Source organism: Jatropha curcas, chromosome 7 (genome assembly GCF_041381405.1).
Source record: "Jatropha curcas cultivar XTBG-Jc1 chromosome 7, XTBG_Jcur_1.0, whole genome shotgun sequence".
Classification (NCBI taxonomy): domain Eukaryota; kingdom Viridiplantae; phylum Streptophyta; class Magnoliopsida; order Malpighiales; family Euphorbiaceae; genus Jatropha; species Jatropha curcas.
In genome coordinates, this window is record NC_143157.1 from 28,365,311 (window position 1) to 28,388,850 (window position 23,540).

Consider the following 23,540-nt stretch of genomic DNA (forward strand, 5'->3'; position numbering starts at 1 on the left):
ATCCATTTCACTGCAGCCCAATATTCCTTTCCCGGATTTGAAAGAAACCGACTCACTACTCCGACTGAGTGAGCAATATCTGGCCGTGTACAAACCATGGCATACATTAAGCTTCCAACTGCTGAAGCATATGGGATCTTTTCCATTTCTTCTTTCTCTTCATCGGTAGAAGGACACTGTTTTGAGCTTAATTTAAAGTGATTAACAAGGGGACAACTAACCGCTTTAGCATTCTCCATTTTGAACCTTTGAAGTACTTTCTCAATGTACTTCTCCTGTGACAACCATAATTTCTTGGTTCTTCGATTTCTCGTAATCTTCATACCAAGAATTTGCTTTGCTGGTCCCAAGTCTTTCATAGCAAAAGACTTACTTAGCTGTTTCTTCAAGCTATTAATTCTGACAGAATTCTGACCAACAATCAACATATCATCTACATAGAGCAAGAGAATAATGTAGTCATCATCAGAGAATTTCTTTACGAAGACACAGTGATCTGAAGTAGTCTTTTTGTAACCTTGCTCCCCCATAACAGACTCAAACTTCTTGTACCACTGTCTTGGTGCCTGCTTTAAGCCGTACAGGCTCTTCTTCAGTTTACAAACATAATCTTCTTTCCCCTTTTTTTGAAACCCTCTGGCTGCTCCATGTATATTTCTTCTTCCAAATCTCCATGTAGGAAGGCAGTCTTTACATCCATTTGCTCGATTTCTAGATCAAAACTAGCGGCCATTCCGAGCATTGTCCGAATGGATGTCATTTTCACAACTGGTGAAAAGATCTCATCAAAATCAATACCTTTTCTTTGATTGAATCCTTTTACAACCAGTCTAGCTTTGAATCGTGGTTGGGAGCTGTGTTCTTCCTGCTTGATCCTGAACACCCACTTGTTCTTCAAAGCTTTCTTGCCTTTGGGCAACTTTACCAGCTCAAATGTTTTATTCTCATGCAAGGATTTCATTTCATCTTGCATGGCTTCAATCCAGTTCCTTTTGTGTTCACTTTCCATTGCTTCTTCAAAGCATTCAGGTTCTCCCCCGTCAGTCATCAATACATATTCATTTGCTGAATATCTAGTAGATGGTTGTCTGACTCTACTAGACCTTCTTAATGTTTGAGAACCTTCCGGTGCTGGTGGCTGAACATGAACACCATGAAGATCTTCTTCTGGTTCATTCTGATAAGGAACTTCTGGATTTTCTAACTCTGGCTCTTGTTCTTGTGGAACATTTTCTTCATCTCCAACTTGTCTTTGTTCTGTTGTTGGAGGACCTATTTGCACATCTGTTGAATCATCTTCAGATCTATTGGCAGCTTCCTTCTGGGTCTTTTCAACATCTTCAATAGTCTGATTTTCAACAAATACAGCATCTCTACTTCTTATCATCTTTTTCTGGACTGGATCATAAAATCTATAGCCAAATTGATCTTGGCCATAGCCGATGAATACACATTGTCGAGTCTTGACATCAAGTTTAGACCTCTCATCCTTAGGAATATGCACGAAGGCTTTGCATCCAAACACCCGCAAATGATCATAGGAAACATCCTTTCCTGACCATACTCGTTCTGGAGTATCATACTGAAGAGGAACACAAGGTGAACGATTTATAAGATGAACTGCTGTAAGAAGAGCTTCACCCCAAAATCTTTTAGACAACTTTGCATGTGAGAGTAAACATCGAACTCTCTCCATCAAAGTTCTATTCATCCTCTCAGCCAAACCATTCAACTGCGGCGTCTTGGGAGGTGTTGTTTGATGTCGAATACCATGCTCTTTGCAGAAAGCATCAAATGGCCCAGTGTATTCTCCACCATTATCTGTTCTGATGCACTTCAGCTTCTTGCCTGTCTGTCGCTCAACCAAGTTTAGAAATTGTTTAAAAACATCTAAAACTTGATCTTTGGACTTCAAAGTGTATACCCAGGTCTTCCTAGAATGGTCATCGATAAATGTAACGAAGTATCGATTTCCACCATATGACATCGTCAATGGTCCACACAGATCTGAATGTACAAGATCTAACACATTCTTCATTCTGGAAGGCTGAGAAATCTTGAAGGCTACTCTATTTTGCTTTTCTGCCATACAATCAGAACATTTCTCTAAATGGACTTTATCCAATCCAGATAGCATGTTGTTTTTGACCAGAGTTGTCATTCCTTTCTCACTCATGTGGCCTAACCGTTTATGCCACAATTCAACTGTACTGTCATCCTCTGCTACATTAAAAGCATCTTGAGAGAGCTTCGCATTCATCATGTACAGCTTTGGGTCTTTCCTTCCATGTGCTACAACCATGGAACCTTTTGTGAGCTTCCACTGCCCATTTCTGAAGGTGCTACAGAAATTTTCATCATCAAGTCTGCCAACCAAGATTAAATTTGAATGCATGTCTGGTACATGCACGACATCTTTTAAAATTAATCTCGAACCATTTTCTGTCTCCAGGCAGATATCTCCCTTACCGACGACTTTCAACAGTTTACCGTCTGCTATCTTGACCACACCCAAATTTTCTGGTGTGTAAGATGAAAAATTCTCTCTCCGGGATGTTGCATGAAGTGTAGCCCCACTATCAATTACCCAACTGGTCTCTTGGGTTGCAAGATTGATAGTGTCTTCAATGAACAGTTGGAATTCAGCAATGACATTAGCTTCATCATCACTGCTTTCTTCTTTCTTTGCCTTGCCTTTGATCTTCTCCTGATCACTTTTGAACTTCCGGCAATACCTTTTAATGTGCCCCTTCTTCCCACAATGATGGCACACAATATTGGCAAATTTGTTTGATCTACCTCTGCTCTTATCTCTTGTATTTGAACTTCTAGATTGGCTCCTCCCTCTGGGCTGATTATTTCTTTTAGCATCTGTTAAAAGAATGTCTGACTGAGATGAAGAAGAATTTTGTGCTTTACGTCTCATTTCTTCATTCAGAACAGCATTTTTAACAAATTCCCAGCTAACTCCACTCTGTGATGTAGAGTTTGTTATTGATATCTTCAGAGTCTCCCAAGACTCTGGTAAGGAGGCAAGCACCATAAGGCCGAGGATTTTATCATCAAATTTTATGCTCATATTTGACAGCTGGTGAATGGTCGCCTGCATTTCACTCAGGTGATCTGCTACAGAAGTACCTTCTTGGTATTTGAAATTCATCAGCTTCGTCAAATAAAACAATTGGTTGTTGCAGGATTTTGAGGCATATAACTCTTCAAGTTTGTCCCATAATGTTCTAGCATGAGTCTCGTTGCAAATGTGATTGTATACATTATCATCGACAAATTGTCGAATATAACCACAAACTTGCTCGTGCTCGAAAGCCCATTCTTCATCAGTCTTGTCTTCCGGTTTGCTTGAACCAAACACGGGCAGATGCATTTTGGTTACCATAAGGAGATCTCTCATTTTATTTCTCCATATATGGTAATTTGCGCCATTTAGACTGATCATTTTGCTCGTTCTAGCTTCCACGACTTTTAAGTGAATAGTAACCGTATATGAGAATAGTAATAGTATACGAAAATAGTAACTGTACACGTAAATAGTACCTGTATGTGTGAATAGTACTATACGTGAATAGTGCTGGGCTTAACAGTGACGGCTCAACAACAGTAACGTCAGTAGTAACTATTCACCATCAACCACGAGTTACTATTTTACTATTCACCACTAGGTTGATTCTGCAACGACTTTCCGAGCGGACAGCACCAACGGACTCGTCGTAATTTTCTCGTCTTCGTGGTATATTTATTTTCAAAATATATCCACAGATCCGGTACCACTATCTGACCGGCTAAACCAGGCTCTGATACCACTTGTTAGGATACCGGCAATAAAATTACGAGAATAATAACACAGCGGAAAAATTAAAATGGGACACACAAAGATTTACGTGGTTCACCCTCAATTGTTTAGGGCTACGTCCACGGGACCAACTCCGAATAATTCTTCTACTATTACAAAATAATAGGCTTACACGAGAGTAATACAAAATAGTGGCACTCACAAGTGTTTCCCAAAAACACCCTAATAATCTTCACTATTTTCTAAACCCGTAGTTTTAAGAACCCTTTCTTAAAACTATAAACTCTCAAATCTTTTCTTCACAGATAAAACTGATCTGTGGCTCACACTGAAACGAGGCAACTCCTCTCCTATTTATAGGAGAGGTTAGCGAATATGCAGCGTAATCATCGCCTAAGAATGAGCTGCTTTCACCAACCTTTGAATAGCGCAATCACCGCCTAAGAATGAGCTACTTTCACCAACTTTTGAATTTCCTTTTTCTTCTTCCGCGGTATGGTTTTGACTGGCAAGAAACCCGTGTGTTTTATTATTATTATTATTATTTTTTTTTTCTTTTCAAATGTGAGTGGGTCCCACTTGAGTGGGCACACCACCACCAACATGATTATGGATTAATATCAATGAAAATTTTCAACGTTCTGATATTTTTTAAGTTTGTCACCTGATAGAAAAAGTCATCTTTACAATCTATTTATTTTCAAAAACAATTTAATTTAAAAAATATTTTCCAAACTTTTTAATATGTAAGTTGTTCAAGAAAACAGTCAACAAAAAATAATTTTCTCATTAATGGAAATAATAAACCTTTTTTTCTTTTTCAAATAAAAACTTTCCCAATTCAAATGAGAAAATCGTTAAAACGTATTTGGCGTTGTTGGTTAGCGGAGTTTAAAATAGTGTTTAGTAATTTGATATGATCGAAATATTATCTTAATTAATTATAGCGTTCCGTAATACAATATTTACCTAGCTTTTAGAGTTTGAGACATTATTTCACGAAACGTTATCTTTATTAACATGCAGCGTTTTATAATTTTCTTTATGACACTTATACTCATCATTTGTCTTTACCTTGATCCTCGCTTTCATACCATTTTTTATCGTTTTATATTAAACAACTAATCAAACAGTTATTTATGCCGAACACTTTTATTTTAAACCGCTATATAATCAGTTAACCATTAACAATTAATATTTAACAGCTAATCACTAACAACTGATAGCTATTAAAACAACTGACAGCTATTAAAACAGTTAAAATTGCTAAACACTCTTTATGAGTTCATTAATGACTACCTGTTACAATTATCAATTACCACCAATTATACGTGACAACTAAAATTTATCAATTTTTTAACATATGTAATTATAAATTTTTAAAATAGACGAAATTTCTAAAACTCAAAGTATTTTTAATCTTGTAAATTAAAAATTTTAATAGCTTGAAATAATTTTTAATATTATAATAAAAAAAGAGTTATTTGAAAAATATTCTTTTAAGAAAATTAATTTTATCAAGGCAAGTTATTTTAGAAAATAAACCGACCCTTAATAAGAGAAATGGCTTGAGTCGAGTTGTTGTGGTGATGCTTTGAAGAGTGAGGAATGGTAGCAACTAACAAAGGCCTTATTTAGCGGGCCAGACGAAAGCTAAGACAATTATTTTTTAAGAGCTAAACGAAGTTTATTCTTTTTATAGGGAATCAAACATCATTTCTCAGCAGGCATAGAAGCTGGTTGCAGTGGTGTCCACACCGGACCTGGTGCTACTCCATTCACTCGTATGCCTTTTTCTGTAAGCTGCAAAGCCAGACTCCTTGTAAAAGCTACAATGGCGCCTTTAGTGGAACTATAATCCAACAGCTCTGGATTCCCTGCATAGGCTGCAAGAGATGTAGTGTTTATAATACAGCTTCCTTCTTTCATGTGCTTTAAAGCTTCCCTGCACCAATTGCAATAGAATTTCAATTTAGTTAATGATCTTTATTAACAATTATAATATGTATTTGCTCTCTTTAACTTTCTCACCTGGCCATGAAGAAATAAGAAAATATGTTAGTTCTAAACACCCTTTCAAGCCTAGCCTCAGTTATGTCTTGAATGTTGGTAGAGTAGTATTGTTCAGCTGCATTATTGACGAGAATATCAATCTGTCCATATTCACTCATCACTTGATCAACCACTTTCTTGCAATTTTCTTCAAATCCAATATCAGTAGGTATAGCAATAGGGTCCTTGTGTCTTTATGTCGTGTAATGTCTTGAGGGTATGATCCTTGTCCTTATCCTCTTGGCCTTTCACGTATGTAAAGGCCACAGTTGCGCCTTCCAAGGTGAAATAGTAAGATACAGCTCTTCCTATGCCGGAATCGCCTCCTGTGATCAGGGCTACCTTTCCCTGCCAAGAATAGCAAGTAATGTAAGAATTAAAAGAAGCGAATGACATTAAACGAAAAAGAATAACAGATGGGTTTTGGAATTGCACTTGGAGTTTGTTGGAGGGTTTGTAATGAGGGTTTATAGATTCAGGAAGTGGGTGCATCAGATATTCTTTGCCTGGTTGTCTATCTTGAGTCTGTGGAGGAAATCGGTATCCAGGTTGGGTGGACGCCATGTCTCCGCTGCTTGAAACAGTAAATTCTCGCCTGCGATCACTAGAGCTGCAAGCAAGAGAATTCCAATTGCAAAATGAGAACTTAATTTTCTTGCTTGGCTTTAATTGTTTGTAGATGAGGTCGGATTTATAAGCCCAAGTGCCGTCTAGGAAACATGTACGGTGAGTGCAATATATAGAAAAATCTATATTTTAATTAGTTTGATACATGTGTACTCGTATACTCTGTATACGCAAGTCTAATTCATCTATTATTAAAATTGAAATTGAAAATGAAAAAAAAAAAAAAAAAAAAAACAGAAAGTTCAATTCTTTTTGAAAAAATAAATTAAAAAAACAATAAATTCAAGACTTTATTTCAAATTTAAATTGAATTTAAATTGAGAGCCTATATATATAATTTTAAATTCAATAAAACTTGACTCCACCAATTATCACTTTTCATAAAAGAACATTTGTACTTCTTTACATCAATTATGATTATTAAATTTATCAATTACAGAGATTTGTCATATTAAGGAAAAGTCACAACACAACCTTGTGAATGATAGTAGTAATTGTGTGTATAAGGGAACTTCGTTTCTACCTAATATTCGGTAGTAATTGTATGTATTCGGCTGTTTCATCCTATGATGTTTTGTCAAATAGTATGATATCTTTTTTCTTGTATTATTTGAACAAGGAAAGAGATGAAAAACAGTAATTGGCCTCAAGTGGTTCAACAATCAAGTCTCCCCCTTTGTCCCTCGTTTTGTAATTGTAAGTGGTCCTTTGGGTTAATACGGCATTGGAAAAAGAATGAAGCCGTGTTGTACTTGCAGGCTTACAGCCACCCACCTGGCTTTCGTATCCCGCTATAATAAGTTGTTTCATTTCAATCTTTCCTATTACGGATTGATGTGTTTTTCCATGTGCAATTGTTTGGTCCAACAGTATCCCTACCAATTTGAATCGTTCAATCTATCTCAAACATCGTCCACCTCATGGTTCGCAGTTATTGCTTCCCTTTCGGATATCTTTATTCAATTCAGTCCAAAAACATCCACAAACTATAACAAGTAACATGGTCCCCAACTAGTTTTGTTATGCATTGGTGTGTCATGCTCTTTAAAAAACACTAAGTAACAACCTTCGATCTTACCATAATGCAACAAGCGATTCATAAAGAGAAGCTAATTTATTGCCTGTAACTAATAATGTATAAGAAGTAACAGACATGATACCTCATAGGCAACTTCAGAGTTCTTATTACATATTTCACGTTCAGCTAATACATACATGTACCTCGCAAAAACAGTGCTCTTCTGAAATAGAAATAAAAATACAGAGCATTAAATCTGTCCCAGAATAGCTTCACCACCAGAGACCTTGAAGTCAGATGGAGCTTCCTCAATGTTAAGAACCTTAACCTTTCCATCTTCTACATATGCTGCCCATCTGAAAAACCCATAAAAAACAGAATTCATGAATAAACACGCAGACTACCATATGCTCAGATGGATGTTAACTGCTGACCAATATAAGCTGCGTGTCTCATCTTTTAGCAAGAAGAAGAGAGAACATAAAAAGTACATTTGAATTGACTTTGTCTAAACCCATTCCTCAGATGGCCAAAACGAGATGATAAAATTTTAATTTCTCTTCCAGAACCTAAACATCATCTAGCAACAAATGAAAACAAGAAAGTAAAAAATTTCCAGAGACCAGGAAATAAAAATCAAACCTTTCAGAGCGAGGTCCAAGCAAAGCAACAGAGAGATCTTTATCAAGCTCCAAGCTTTTGTGAAAGCGCCCATCAAAGTCCCCATAAAATTCAATCTACAGAATGAAATGATTGAAGTAGGAAAACAAAAACAGGAAAAAGATAGTACTTGATCGGCACAAATTACAATCTTTTTGTTAATAAGCAAAAAGATGAACACTGGCAGCGCATGACATTAAACATTAGTGCTATCTTTGCAAGATAGTTATCTTATACTGATTATATGCAAACAACTCAAAAGCTATGTTTCTTGGACTTGGGTATAAGTACCAGAGATTATTACGCAGGACCCCCCCCAGTTTTCCAAAGTTTTCATGGAAGTGTCATACTTATAAATCATATCTAGTATTCTTAAGCAACCTCGGTACTTCAAAGTCAAGTGCACAGCTGGAATAACTCTTAAAATGTCTAAAACTGTTGTGCTGCATGAAAGAATAAATATTCAAGGGAAACAATTATTGGCCTGTAACAGTTCAGGTTTTTCTGTTCCTTTCAAGCCAGCTAATCTCAGCTTTGACATTCAAAATCTCATATAACATAAGATCAGAATATTCTTTCCCTCAAGATTCAAGGACAGGATTAATATAATAATAGGATCACAGAATTGGTGGTGAGGGGATCAAGGGACCAGAAATCTGAAGCAATAAACTAGCATATTCGGAACAGCAAAACATTAAATAATTTAGTCTAAATTGAAGCTCAGATAACTATTTGCAATAAAGTTGGAGAAAACAATCTATTCATATTTTTAAAAATTCAAAGACAGCCATAAGAGTTGAGGGCACCACTCACAGCATCATTAGCTTGCAGTTTCTCTGCCCAGCTATTAAGGGTATAGGGATCATTAACAGCCACACAAATCACTGAATCAATCCCTTTAGCCTTGAACTTATCTATATTGTTTTTGTAACTAGGAACATGAGCCTGTGAACAAACCCCTGTATATGCACCCTGGAGACAGTAAATGAAAAACACATCAAACTATTTATTTACTTTTGCAATGTGTATATAAAATAAAACTGCTAATGAAATAAATAGAGTTGCATATGACGGAATAATTTAGCCACATAACATCCAAATATAAGTACAATAAGATTCCAATTCATAAAGACAGTCTTCAATTCTATATTTTGTTTTGCACATTTACGTTTTTCCAATACTTCTAACCAATAGAGGAAGAGTGAAAGAACTATAAACTTATCCTTCTGTATGTTCAAAAGTTTTATCATTTGAAAGCAGCCATTTTGCATTTGGCCTTTATCAGTTTCAAGTTAAAATAGAATAAACAAAATTTCATTATTTATAGCATTATCTTATAACATCATTCATAACACAAATGAGAGTTGATCATATTGCCTACTTTCAATTCAAATTGAACAATTACAACTAAAAAGAAACAATAATTGTAACTTACAGGAAGACCAAAGATGACAACTTTCTTGCCCTGGAAATATCAAATTAAAAAAAAATGAGATAAAAAAAAAACAAAAGTAAACATGCAAAATTATCTTACTAGAAAAGGGAAAGATAAGTAAAAGCAAATCTAACCTTTTATTTTTAGGGTTCATTAACAAACCTTGAAAATGTCTTTTAGGGGAGTAGTGGAGAACTTGGAGGATACTCCTTCGTCCCAGGTGCGGGCTTTCTGGAGGGAGACATCGGGTGCGGCCAAGACTAAGTCGGTTCCCACTGCAATTTTTGCATAAGACCTCGATGACCCTCCGATTCGGAGAGCATCAACCATTGGCTTCAAAGCCGAGTTGCATGTTCTCCTTATGATTGCAGATGCCATGGCTTACGAAGCACTTGCTAGTACCGGATTCCGCTGATTCTGGATGTCGAGGTTTGATTGTGGACTCTGGTAGTCTGCGACTTGCGAATGCCAGGAGCTGTCTGTCAAATGGACCTCAAAGGGTCGGTTCTGAAAGCCCGACCCGAGAGTTATGTTCGGATTTGATTTCTCCTACTGGCTACTGTGCTCTAGCCTTTGGGTCTGAACTCTGAACCCCGAAGCCTACAGTTGCTCGGTTATGGCCTTATGGGTTTTCATTTTGCAGGTCATTGGGCCTCTTACAACTTTTATTCGTATCCATCATAAATTTCGGTTTTTTGTTTTAATTATTTGAATTAAATGATTCACTTTTCAATTTTATCTCGGTTTGTAGAAAATAATAAAATTATATATATATATATATATATATATATATATATATATATATATATATAAAATCAGTTTTTGGTTTATCAATTATCACTCATTCTCGACTTTCCAGTTTTTGACTTTCAGCGTTTACCTTCTCACTAAGCACAAGTAGAATGATAATTACACATTTATACAATTCAAACATTATGAAATAGACGCTCTTAAGATCAAATGCCTCCATAATTTGCCTTCAACAAATAGCTTCAGTTTCTAGTCAGAAAACAAAAATCCCTGAAAATTCGAGAATTCTGATACTTCCTAATTTCCAGTTCTCCTAATGGATGTCGTTGCATATATAGCCATTATCCAAGCAGTATTATTCATAAGAAAAAAAATATATATATATGTGTGCTCTGCTCTTCTTGTGCATGCCATTGTTCATACTTGGTGTAGCTAGTTTGATGGAACAAGAAGGTAGCAAGTTGTAAATATTGGCAAAAAGAGAAGAATCATCTGGGACCGGATAACTCAATTGCATGTAGATTCTCCGTGGAGTCGATCAGGTAATAAGAAATAGGTGGAAAGGCCAGTCTAAAATCCTGCTCAGAAGTGTCTATCTCCTGCAATTCATACCACCTCTCTGCCAAGCCATAACCTCCAAGCATTCTCATCACTTCAGACATCTTAGGCCGGTACAATGGGGAACCTTGTGTGCAAAGCAATGCCACCTTGATTAACTGCTCCATTTCATCTTGTACATAATTGCTGCGAAGATCAGGATCAGCCAGCACTTGTAATCTCCTCTCTTTCAGGAGAAGTTTTACCTGTGAATAGTCAATTACATCATGCTTCAGGACAAATGTTCAACAGAAACAATGGGGAGCAAAAAAAAACAAGCAAGAGGCTTTATGCGTACCCAATCAAGGAGCAAAAGATCATCTTCGGCAGCAATCCAAGAAAGGTCGACAGCCCTCTGTCCAGAAATTAGCTCTAGAAGCATAACTCCATATCCATAGACATCAGTTTTCTCTGAACATATACCAGTATAGAGGTATTCTGGAGCTATATGCCCTGCTGTACCACAAACATTAGTGGTGACATGAGTGTCATTGTAGTCCATCAATTTAGCTAGCCCAAAGTCCCCAACAACAGCTTCAAACTCCTCATCCAACAGAATATTTGCAGCTTTAACATCGCGGTGAATAATCTTTGGATTACAGTGATCATGCAAATAACAAAGACCCCTTGCAGCCCCAATAGCAATTCGCTTTCTAGTAGGCCAGTCAAGTGCAGGTTGTGATAAAGGTCGCTCTACAAGAATGCACCAATAGAATATCAAAATAAGACATGAGCATAATCTTTATAAAAGCAGAATTGCTGCAAGAAAATCACCGAAAAGATGAGATGCCAGAATTACCTCTTAAGTGTGAGGCAACACTTCCGTTAGCCATGTAGGGATAGACAAGTAGCTGTTCAGAAGGTGTCATACAAAAACCACATAATCCAAGGACATTCCGATGCACAGCCATGTTGATGATCTCTGTTGTTGTTTGAAACTGAAGTTGCCCACCAAGTGTTGGCTCGTTTTCCAGTTTTTTTACAGCAACCAGGGAACCATCTTCTAATTGCCCCTTGTAAACCTTACTAAATCCACCTCTTCCCAGAATATTTTCATCGCTGAAATAATTTGTTGCAAGTTGCAATTCCTCTAGGGAAAACATTCTTAGTTGGCTTACATCAGGATTAGGATCCGGATGAACTTTTCGATTCTCTTCAGCTGTGCAAGAAAATAGAACATGTGATAATCAACCATCAAATATGTTCGAAACCACTCAAGTTTCAGTTAGAGACTAACCAAATGATAGCATTCGCACTTCCCTACACCACCAACAGGAAAAAGCCATTGCAGAGGCTGCAAATAGGACTGGTGCACCAGAAACAACACGGCAAATTTTCTATGGCAACGGAGGAATTATAAAACTTCAAGAAATGAATAGAGAGTTAAAAACAGAATCACGAGCATTAAAGTCACGGTTACTTTGTATGACATCCACCAACTCCAATGTCAGTTTAGAAATCTGATTTTCCAAGTATAAATAGAATTCGTATTCACGGTTGACTGAAAGTCTATGGTCCAGGTATTTATAGCTTATTGTTTAGCATTAAAGTCAATGTAAAACCATGAAGCAAGAAACCTTCAAACGTGAATGAAGGGAGTATAAAGACTAGAAGTAGACTTTGACTTATAGGATTTATGCATTAAATACAAGGTACCATCCTTGCTTCTTCCTAATGAATTTTTCTCATCATCTTTTCTGACTGTTGCATTCTCACCTCGGTCAATTGCATCTACAGTCAAAATATGTGCTGTTCCCCTGTCAGAGATTTTTTTCTTCGTTTCCCCCAAATTTCTAAACAGGTTACTCTTTTTCTCTTTCTATAAGACATAAAAATTGTGTCCATATGACGTGAAAAGTGAAGTAACAAAATCTGAAAATAAACAAAATTTCACCATTTGTTTGGTAGGTGACCATTAAGCATCATCAATTTCTGGTTTGGTAGGTCACCCAGGAGAAAAAAAATATATATAGAAAAGTGATATTTGCATCAAAAAAGTTGCTGCAGTCCAAGTTAAAATCAAATTCAGCAATTTGAAAAGGATATTCATAATGTTCTTGAAGAAATAAGCTTCTCAAAATCATGAAGATTAAGATGTCAAATAAAACCAATAAAAAAATTACCGAGTAGCTTAAATAGAGAAAAATATAAATTAGATCACACTGAGTACAATAATTTTAATTTTAAGAACAACTTTTCTGCCATGATCTCTATAATCCTATATCAAATTTTCACAAAAGTACATGCTTGTTAAAATAAAAAAGATATTAGATAAAAAAATTATATGAAGTAAATTGGCCAGTTCCTGATCCGCAGAAGGGGCAGTACAATTGAAGATAAGAAAAAAATGGGGAGTCATCTTGGACCAGATAACTCAACTGCATTTAAATTCTGTGTAGAATCAAGAATCCTAGGAGAAATTGGATTAAGGACTGCTCCTAATGCCTGGGCAGGAATTTCCATCTTTTGCCATTCGTCCCACCTCTCCTCCAAGCCAATACTTTCAACCATTCTCACAACTTCTGACATCTTTGGTCGGTAGTCAGGCAAGCCTTGTGTGCAGAATAGTGCAATCTGGATCAGCTGCTCCATCTCAGCTTCTACATAATTATTCTGTAGATCAGGATCAATCAGCATCTCTAACTTATTCTCCTTCACAATTTCTTTTACCTGCGATGATTCTCTTATATATCAAATGCATATAAAGGTGCAGGTTGTATTTCCAGACAAATAAAGAACCATGGAGACGGAAAATTTTAATTTGCAAAATAAAGTCATCTGCATGAGCTTCACATCCGAGAATAGCAATAATCATATGTTATTTTATATTTATATGGTTAGTGCACAATCTCAATGCAAACTTCGATTTCAGCAAGAAGATTACATCCTGGCTAAACGCATTAAGATGATAGAAACTACGTTTCACATGATTCAAAAAAAAGGCAGAAAAAAGGAAATATAGAGCAAGGAGGTTTTTGCTGATAGAATCAAATTGCAATAGATTGCAAAGTAGTAGTACAGTATACATACCCAATCAAGCAGCATAACACTATCATCATTTGAAATTCGAGAAATGTCAAAGGCCTTTTGTCCAGTAATTAGCTCTAGAAGCATAATCCCATAACCATAAACATCAATTTTTTCTGAGCATCTTCCATTAGAGAGGTACTCTGGAGCTATATGCCCAATTGTGCCATGCACAACAGTAGTAATATGAGTATCCTTGTAGTCCATCAGTTTAGCTAATGCAAAGTCCCCAACAAAAGCCTTTAAATTCTCATCCAAGAAAATGTTTGCAGCTTTCACATCGCAATGAATAATTTTTGGATTACAATGTTCATGCAAATGACACAGACCCTTTGCAGACACCAAAGCAATTCTTTTCCGGATTGGCCAATCAAGTGAAGGTTGTGATGTTCGATCTGCAGCAATGCATTTCATAAAGTGACAACTTTTTTTTTCTTTATAACTGCAACAAATAATCAAATTATATGTCAAAAAATGATACCAAAGTGTTTCGGTCCCTAGCATGGGATCTAGTTATGGGTTTGAAATAGAGGATGAGGTTTGAGGTGAGTTATTGTAGAGGGATTGTCCTTCCTTCTATCTATGTTGACAAACTTTGAGACAATCTGCAATCTTGAGTTTTTTAAAAATACTCGATAATTTCTCAATTTTTCTCATGCCTTGTCCATTCATCAAAGATCAAGAAATGGTTCTGTGGAAAAATAACTTCTCCTACATTTTAGACGTGGTCACTATCACCACATACAGATAAGAACAAGGATGAACCTCCTGTAAACCACATCATAGGGCTTGACAACACAAAGCTTACCTCTTAAGCATGAAGCAACGCTCCCATTAGCCATGTAGGGATAAATTAGCAGTCGTTCAGTTGGTGTCATACAAATCCCATCTAACTTAAGGAGATTCTGGTGCGTAGCAGTACTGATCATTGCCATTACTTTCTGGAACTGAAGTTCCCCACCAGGAGTATGCTCGCTTTTCAGTCTTTTTATAGCCACCAAGGATCCATCTTCCAGAATTCCTTTGTAAACTTTACCAAATGGTCCAAATCCACCGCTGCCTAGAATGTTTTCATTGCTAAAATCCTCTGTCGCCACTTGTAATTCCTGAAAAGAAAACCTCTTAAGCGGACGAAGGTGAATTTTTGCGTCCTCTTCAACTGCAAGGAGATATAAACAAGTTATAAAAGATCCACAAAACGCTTTAAAATCCAATCAATTTCAAGTTAAAAATACTAACCAAGGGACATTTTTTTAAAATTCCTGGGGCAGCAACATGCAAAAATCATCTCAGAGGCCTTTTATCCAAGATGAATCAGAAAACAGTATTCCAACTGTTGAAGTTTAACCCAAAGAAAAATTACTCCATTGTACTCAAAATTAAGAGAATAAAATTCAATACCACTAGCATACAATTATCATTCCCTCAATCAAATACTAAACTTGTGCCACACCGATCTTAGCTTCAATGGAGTAAAATAAATGTCTTAAAAGTCACAAAAGATGAGAATAACATATAGAGACAAGCGGTATTACAAGTTTCGAAAACTCTTTGCTATTAGCAATCAAATTCATCCTCTTTGCTATCTGGTTGACCTAAAAGTCTCCGGAGGTTTCGCGTAAACCGATCGATTAGATGCAGAGTCAACACATAAGGATGCAACTCTGAAGATCAATTTAATTTCGTTGTCAAGATTAAGTAGAAAGGGAAAGTGAAATGAAAGTGACCTTATTAGTTTTGTAGAGAGCTCTATAGAATTTGGAGGAGTCACGTTTGTTCCCAACTCCAAAACAAAAACATTCATCCGTCAATCAAGTAGGTTTCTAGAATAAAGAAATCACAGGCAACTTCAGACCATAATAATTGTAAATGATCCTCATATTTCAGCAAATCACAGCCACGCTTCCAATAAATTGCTTCCAAACGCCAGTGCTATAAGCGATTAATTGGATTACCTGCGACGAAAAAGATTAAGGGGCATCGCAACAAGGTATTGGAGGAAGTGATCGACTTCGTGAAGATTTGCAAGATAGGCTCTGGTCTATGTGGTGCGATTGCAAATGCAATGGTGGCTATTAACGGCCGATCGATCATTCTGTGCAACGTTGATAACGGCAATAACAAACGCCACGGCTTTCAATGCAAAACACTCTTCCGGGCGCAGGAGATATTTACAGGACTCATGCCAGGCGTAAAACGAAATTGTTTCATTAATTGATTTCCCTGAGCAAAACAAATTTTTTCAGCCTTTCTCAAGGCTTCGTGAAAAGAATTTTCTTTTTCAAATGAGCAGCAATTGCCCAATTGTGCCTTTTATCAAATTGTGCATTTTCCTCGCAAGCATTGGGCACGCATCAGATTTTAGAAGGCCATATTACACTTCTGGATCAACCAAAAATTTCCCTCACAAATTTTACATGGCTTCATGGTTTAGAACTGGTACAAGTAAAATTCATGCTTTCATTCATTTAACTTGTTAACTACAGTGACAGAGCATAATTCAAAAACTCTATACTACGCTAGCTTGATTAAAACATTCAAGCGTTAGTTAGTTTCTTTTAACAGGAGTGGGTAAAGTCTCTCGTTTTCATTCTTGATGTCCTTTCTAGGAAGGAAAGATGGCAGCCTAATTTCATTTCACCAAAGAGTGTATTTATTCAAACTAAAACTTTACTTCTTCTGTTCGCAGCCCAAGTGCCGAGGAGTGTTAGAGCAGTGACATTTAGGCCGTCCTTTGACACTAAACTTGTGTTTTTGATATTTTGCTCTCTTGTAAAGTAGAACCAAAGATGGCAGCAAAGTACTGAATTATGAATTAGCTTAAGAATTAGGTAGTTATCTGTGCTAGGTAGAGAATTCTTAGAGACTATATTTCAGTTTTAAAGTGTCACTGCTCTAACATCTTTATGAAATGGAAATAAAACAAACCATCCATACAACAACCTGCAACGGCTTTGGACTGCATGGCTGCGTGCCAATAGTTTAAGAGCAAACAATGACAGCGATAAGCACTTCAATCTCGAAATCCAAGACTGAGATGTTGTGTAGCCCAAAACTATATAATTGTGAATCCTTGCCATGTATGACATCTTCCGCCACAGGAAAAAAAATTGCTCAGCAAGCACCAACAACTTCAGGTTCCTACTTCCTACAATAAAGGAAACACATGTAATTCAGCATTTCAGCTCAAAGAAAAAAAAAGTGTAATCATGCATGAAATTCAGCAAAGCAGAAGATGTTAACAATGTGCAGATTAAAGGTAAAGACTTGAGATTTCAGAAGCAAAAACTGATGATTTGTCCTTGCAAACAAGCTATTAATACTTTCAAGTGAAAATGGAATTCTTAAGTTATCAATTCTACATCTGAACTCTCCTATGACATGCATCATGGAAAGGAAGAAAATTAGTAAGGATATTGGAGATATAACAGAATTCAATTAAACAAAACGCTAAAGCAAACTTATAACAAAAAATTTAATGCAATCTAAATCCTGGTGTTCTCCAACTAGTTTGGAACTAAGGCTTAGCTGCTGTTGTTGTTTAAATCCTGGTGTTTTCCAGAATTTTCAAACAAAGATTTTCTGAATGTCAAAGGTATAGAAAATATAGTAATCACTAAGTATTAGTATTACTAATATTTCTATTTGTCCTTTCTAATCCTGTTTTACGCACAGTTAAGACTTAAGGTTAAGCTGCCTTACACCACTAATTTGCTACATATGAAGAAATGACCAAGTCCAAGCAACTTCTCTATTCTAAGAAAATAATAATTTACACAGGGGGAATATCGAATACTCACTGTTTCTTTTGTGCATGCCACTTCTCTATACTTCCATACCAATTCCACTGGAAGCAAAGGGCTAAAAGTCGTATCATACTGGCAGCAACCACCTCGATAAATGCCATTAAGAATGATCTCTGAGGGGATAAACCAGCAGTTGCTATGCTCAACAAGGCTCCCTCAAAGTTGCAAGGGACGACAAAACTACCAGATTTGATGCCATCTAAAGCTTTTTTGGCAACTTCATCTGCTTTCATTGCACCAGAAGAGGCTGCAATGATACTTGTGAGTTGTGGCCGCCTTTTATTTTCTGCAATTAAAATTGTTTTTTTTTTTTTTTTTTAGTTCAAAGAACCACTTGACCCATAGCATAGCTATTCATTGAAACTTGCATTTACATAAGAATACCATTCAGTTATCGGACATAACAATTGAGTGTCATGGGACAGACCCATCAGCATAGCCAAAATCATCTCCACTTACAAGATATCAACTTTCAGACTCAAGTAACATGTGAAAATTCAAATGGACTTCAATGACATCCGTTATTCCAGCCTTCAGGATAATATCTTATAAATAGAACTCCTACTATTCAAACCCAAGAAACTCAACCCAACTAATTACGACTGACAAATGATGGTCTAACTTAATCCTAACTAAGAAAAAGCTGCCAATCTTCTACAACTTCAGATTTCGCAATCATAATGGAAATGAGACAAATTTCTTACCCTCAGCAAGGGCAGGAGTATCAGTGTCCGGAGGGAATATAAGGGAGACATGTATGTTATCTGCGATGACCTCCTGTTGTAAAGCTTCTGCTAAACCCCGGAGCCCAAACTTACTAGCTGAGTAAGCAGTGTAGCCATAAATACCCACCTAAACATCATCCCACACCATCATTAAGAAGACTTGGATCGCTTCATCAAATCTCAACAAACAACATAAAGTAATCAAATCCCGATCTTCAATGCACATCTGTATAGTTGCTTGTCATAAATTTCACTAAAAATTGCATTACACATATACATACCTGACCGGCCTGAGATGACATGAGAGCAATCGAGGCGGGCCTGCGTTCATCCCTAATCTTCATTCCAGGCAAAGCAGCTTTAATCATATTAAAACTCCCCATCAAATTCACGTCTATCATGAACCTGACCTCATCCAATTCCTGCTTCTCCAGTTCCTGAGGTAAAAACACCCCTTGATTCACCACCAACACATCGATGGGGCCTGCCTCAACCACAGCTTTTGTTACAGAATCAAAATCTCTCACATCCGCCGCAAAAATTGCCACGTCCACACCAGTAGATAGACGGATAAAGTGCTTTGCTTCCTCGAGCTTGTCGAGAGAACGGGCCAGAATGGAGACTCTGGCCCCTTCTGATGCGGCCCGGATTGCCAAGGCCAATCCGATACCGCTGGACCCACCGGTGATGAAAACATGGCGATTTTTTATTGGGATCTTGACGGGGCGGGGCCTGACGATTAAAATTAGCAGAGCAAGAAGAGAGATAGGGATGACAAGGAGAAGGAGAAGCAAGAGGTTGAGATCCGCCATTGATGGCGCTTCAGAAAGGTAGCGAAAATAGACGATGGCGATGCTATGTGTGTGGAATTGTGGATCCACTAGACATTCTTCTTTCTGGAACCAACGTATAGGATTAGATCTTGACATCTCCGCCCATGGGTCCACTTAATGGACGGTCCTTAGAATGGAAGATCCTCTTTTTGGATGATCTAATTGTCACTGTGGATTTAGATTTTCTTCTTTCAGGGAACTAACGTATAGGATTAGATCTTGCCGTCTCCGCCATTGGGGTCCACTTAATGGGCGGTCCCTACAACGAAATGTTTCCCTGTTGAACGTAAAATTTTTCTTTTTGGACGGAAAACCCATGTGTTCAACGAAATGTTTTTTTGCCTATTTTGTCAATGATTTTGAAGCCAAAATGGAATTTTTAATTGAAATAAATGACTTTTTTTTTTTTTGGTAGATTAAAGGGAACTCTGAAGCTTAAGAAGAACCGGAAGAGGCCATAGAACGCCCAAAAGTAACGCTGCCTCAATCACTAAAAATAGTAATTTTTATTTTATTTATTTATTTTTAATGTGTCAGCTATAGATCAAATCAATAAAAATAATAATTTTATTAAAATAATTATGGTTCTGACTATTAAAGTATGAATAATTTTTAAAAAAATATCTATTTTAATTAATTTGGTCAATAGATATGCTCATGAATATGATCTAGACTCAATATTTTTATTTTAAATATACTTTGAAGTCTGAAGTGTAGAGAAAAATAAATGGTAATCTACTTCTTTGATGAAGTTGTTAGTATTAGTATTATTTATAATTATAAGGGCTGTGAATTACATAAGTGAGAGGGGAAATTTTCTCAGACTGCTGATTACTCTGATATGGGCTAACCATCCCAACTGTTAATGAAAAAGATATTGTTGGAATGAAAGATAATGCACAGGTCAGGTGTGTATGAGATTTGCAACTTAAAAGGTCCCAAATCAACAACATCAAATCAAGCTCAACCAAGCAAACCAATCTTAATTGCAAATTATTGTCTTCTTTCAATGTCAAGCAATTTTCTTGTTCATAAATGTATATTGCAATTTTTCGTTTTTTCAATTTAATATTTAATGAACTGCATAGTTGTAAATCTTTCAGTTGATAAGCATGCATGAATTTCACTCATTATGTTTTTGAATTTAATGTCTCCTAACCTCGGGAAAAACGCCGGCATATTTGCAAGATTAGACTCCACAACCACCTTAACCCATAGTAAAGTAGCGGCCCAAACCACTGAACTCTGACTGTCGGGCTAGGCCATGACAGGCTCACCGGCCCACCGTCCTACCGTCCTAGCAACCAACTCAGCTTTCACGTCGAATTTGCTCCTCCGTTAAGTTTGCACTCAATTGCATAATTACCGAGTCATGTTTGAAGGATTAGAATCTATAGAAATTATTACAAGTGACATACACATTGTCTCTTGTCTGTCTTTACAGATATTCTTTCCACTCAAAATTGAAAAAGAAAAAGATCAAAGAAATGGCAATAGTACATTAGTACTGGGCAGTGGTGGTTTCACTTCTCTCCCCAATCCCCATAATGTGATTAGACATGGACATGGTGATAGCTGATAGGAAGGCCAGGGCTAGCTGTCATTTCACATTTAGCTTTTATCTTGAATTTGAACAATTAATAATAATAATAATAATAATAATAATTCGTCCATTTCGTAAATATTTTCAATCTGAGCTGGTGCACATGTGCCCATATACAAAGGTCATCTCTTTTTGAAGCAATCTCTTCAGTTATGGGATTGAGAACCAGGTCCAGAAGAAGATCCATTAATTATGGTTTAATAATTCACCGAATGTTTTAACTAGTGTTATTGCAAGTGGGCAAGTACTAGATTTCAATCCACTTATGTTTTTTTTTATATAAATACTTTATCTTTATTTAAAAGAAATCGAAGCAAATATTCCATAACCATGTTTAAACAAAACAAAAGTAGGCAACAGTTAGCTATCCATCCCATCTAATCACAAAAAATTTTTTAAAAAATATTCTCTTTTGTTTTTTCGTTCTGCACATGATAGGGAGAGCTGTGGCTATCAAGAAAGCAGAAGTCATGTGATTTGAAAGTTGCTAGATTGGGAAAATATAAGTGAAAGCTAAATTTTGGGAGCGGAAATGAAAAAAAAAGACACCCCAAAGAGAATGTAAAACATTAAACAACGGAAAAAGACTTGAAGATGACAGGAAGTTGAAGACTTGAAGCTACAGTTAAATTAATGTATACCGTGAGAAGGGAATTTATACAACATGAATCTTAGTTATTACAATTCTCTAGACACAGGTGTCTGAAATGGCTGACCAAGTTTTCCTTATTTGCTACATGTAGAAAGAAGAAAAATCATATAAAGAGAGAAGAAAATTCTTGCATTGATGTGAAAGGGGAGAAATTTCTTATTCCACTAATGGGTTTACTGTGACCAACGCCAACCATGATTAATTCATAGGTTAATCATAAAGGATTTGATTTAACATGTCATGATTTGAAAGTTCATGAATTCTTCCACCGGTTATACAGTCAAGTTCCAATATGGCATCTATAGAATCCAATAGCAAACAAGCAAGATCACGTTTTGATACCTTAGTTGTCTTTTGAGAATGGCATGCAACTAGCACGGGTTGCCTCTCTGTCACTTCAGTTTTCTGTATCTCTTTATTTCTTTCGACTGTTCCTCCTCCAAATATCTAATAATTTCTCCTAGCTAATATACCAAATTATAGGAGAATTTGTCATTTCTTCTCTAGTAATTAGTAGACTTTTTTTTCATTTTTCTTAATGTCAATTCAATTAATTTGTATGTCTTGATTATGCAATTACTGCAAGATTATTAACTAATTCCGGTACGTATATGTGCAGCTTTTCTCATAATTATGTAGAATTCATTTTTCATGAATTCATATGAGATTAACTTAATGGGTGAGAATATATTATTTTATCCTTAAAACAAATATACTAAATAATTTCTCGCAAGTACTTAATTAACCAATATCATTATTATAATAAATTGTGGGTAAATCACACTTAAATTCAGGTTGTCAAAGAGTATATATACTTTTCCTTCTTAGATTAAACTTAGAATAGAAGAGATTTTATTTGGTTTTTCCTTAAACATATACAAGAAAGTTCAGTACTGAAAACATTGATTTTTTTTGCCAAATGTGCTAGTAATTATTAATTAATGTACATGAACAGAAAATTAAGACATTTGCGACATAATAAATGACAATAATCAATCACATTAATTAGTTTTAGCAACACAACCTTATCCCTATACAACACTTGACAACAACCATACAATTCCATTATTGTAGAGGCCGGTAGTATCCTTTGATCAACCTCGCTAAAAATGCCTACTAGGAGCAGAGTAATTAGTTAAAACAGCTTTTTTCCTGTACATGTTCAACATATGGATCATTTAGATTTCAACTCCATATCCTTTGCCCTCAAAACCTTAGTGGCAAAAAGATTAGTAGAACTTATTGAATACTTTATATAGCCTTAACTTAACTATTAACTAGCCTTTCTTGGGATATAAAGAATTGCTGTAAGAAACTTGAGAAACCATCCTTGTATTATCTTGGTGCAGCCTGTTAGACTTTGATGAGTTGAAAGAAGAATGTCTTCCTTGCCTGTCTTTCCTTCTTGGCTGTGATGATCTTGGAATGAAAACACCTGTTCCTTTGCTTTCTCTTCTTTGCTCACATACAAATGATGATGCTGCTGCTGGACAATTCCCTCTTGAGAAATCCTACAAGATTAGTTATACAGTTAATCCCACTTCAGTTCTTAAAGAAAAAACAAGAAAGTTCTGTTCTTTTATGAACAAATGAGAGGTATTAAAAGTTATTAACCTGGAAAGAAACTGAAGGATAATTGGCAACTGGGTCTTCATCATCGTCCATGATGAGAAGAGAAATTTGTTTGCTTAGGTCTGCAAAGAGCAAATCATCTTCAAATTCCATTGCTACTTCCATAGAAACTAACTCCGAGTAGAGACTACTGCACCAAGTTTTTTTTTCTCTCTTACGCTACTAAAAGTATGTCAATTAATAAGCAGAAAGAATATCAATAAGGTGAGATGTAATATTTGGAAGTCTCCTTTTTTTTCTCTTTTCTCCAGTGAAGTGAGGATAAATAGGGTTTATATAAACAGAGAAAGGGAAGGGAGTAAAAGCAAAATGAGG

At 36.2% G+C, this 23,540-nt stretch overlaps 5 protein-coding genes and 1 pseudogene across 8 annotated transcripts; all 6 read right to left on the bottom strand.

Moving 5' to 3' along the window:
• Positions 1 to 5,376: 5,376 nt before the first annotated feature.
• Positions 5,377 to 6,556, bottom strand: LOC149495128 (glucose and ribitol dehydrogenase-like; annotated as a pseudogene). The gene is made up of 3 exons (XR_016321794.1): positions 6,296 to 6,556; positions 5,840 to 6,208; positions 5,377 to 5,753 (listed from the first exon to the last, which is right to left on the bottom strand). The product of XR_016321794.1 is annotated as a glucose and ribitol dehydrogenase-like (transcript).
• Positions 6,557 to 7,582: 1,026 nt separating this feature from the next.
• On the bottom strand, positions 7,583 to 10,105 carry PRXIIF (peroxiredoxin IIF). Its single transcript, XM_089724201.1, has 5 exons — positions 9,763 to 10,105; positions 9,601 to 9,630; positions 8,979 to 9,137; positions 8,148 to 8,242; positions 7,583 to 7,861 (listed from the first exon to the last, which is right to left on the bottom strand). Exons 1-5 carry the CDS (start codon positions 9,976 to 9,978, stop codon positions 7,756 to 7,758), a joined length of 606 nt encoding a protein of 201 aa, XP_089580327.1. The 5' UTR covers positions 9,979 to 10,105; the 3' UTR covers positions 7,583 to 7,755.
• Positions 10,106 to 10,550: 445 nt separating this feature from the next.
• Positions 10,551 to 12,443, bottom strand: LOC149495130 (somatic embryogenesis receptor kinase 1-like). The gene is made up of 4 exons (XM_089723748.1): positions 12,185 to 12,443; positions 11,747 to 12,106; positions 11,246 to 11,640; positions 10,551 to 11,153 (listed from the first exon to the last, which is right to left on the bottom strand). The coding sequence occupies exons 1-4, from the start codon at positions 12,231 to 12,233 to the stop codon at positions 10,839 to 10,841; spliced, it is 1,119 nt and encodes a 372-aa protein (XP_089579874.1). The 5' UTR covers positions 12,234 to 12,443; the 3' UTR covers positions 10,551 to 10,838.
• Positions 12,444 to 13,074: 631 nt separating this feature from the next.
• Positions 13,075 to 16,683, bottom strand: LOC149495131 (somatic embryogenesis receptor kinase 1-like). Of its 3 annotated transcripts, none has more exons than XM_089723752.1 (5): positions 15,930 to 16,683; positions 15,214 to 15,307; positions 14,783 to 15,133; positions 13,978 to 14,369; positions 13,075 to 13,617 (listed from the first exon to the last, which is right to left on the bottom strand). In XM_089723752.1, the coding sequence occupies exons 2-5, from the start codon at positions 15,260 to 15,262 to the stop codon at positions 13,303 to 13,305; spliced, it is 1,107 nt and encodes a 368-aa protein (XP_089579878.1). In that variant the 5' UTR covers positions 15,263 to 15,307; positions 15,930 to 16,683; the 3' UTR covers positions 13,075 to 13,302. The 3 variants fall into 3 exon arrangements, with proteins under 3 accessions (XP_089579878.1, XP_089579877.1, XP_089579876.1); XM_089723751.1 differs by having other exon boundaries at positions 15,702 to 16,683; XM_089723750.1 differs by having other exon boundaries at positions 15,510 to 16,683.
• A 140-nt stretch (positions 16,684 to 16,823) lies between these two features.
• Positions 16,824 to 19,478, bottom strand: LOC105631934 (3-dehydrosphinganine reductase TSC10A). The gene is made up of 4 exons (XM_012214163.4): positions 18,787 to 19,478; positions 18,485 to 18,632; positions 17,775 to 18,066; positions 16,824 to 17,122 (listed from the first exon to the last, which is right to left on the bottom strand). Exons 1-4 carry the CDS (start codon positions 19,432 to 19,434, stop codon positions 17,116 to 17,118), a joined length of 1,095 nt encoding a protein of 364 aa, XP_012069553.1. The 5' UTR covers positions 19,435 to 19,478; the 3' UTR covers positions 16,824 to 17,115.
• Positions 19,479 to 22,569: 3,091 nt separating this feature from the next.
• LOC105631933 (uncharacterized) lies at positions 22,570 to 23,494 on the bottom strand. The gene is made up of 2 exons (XM_012214161.4): positions 23,208 to 23,494; positions 22,570 to 23,104 (listed from the first exon to the last, which is right to left on the bottom strand). The coding sequence occupies exons 1-2, from the start codon at positions 23,328 to 23,330 to the stop codon at positions 22,871 to 22,873; spliced, it is 357 nt and encodes a 118-aa protein (XP_012069551.1). The 5' UTR covers positions 23,331 to 23,494; the 3' UTR covers positions 22,570 to 22,870.
• Between the last annotated feature and the right edge of the window lie 46 nt (positions 23,495 to 23,540).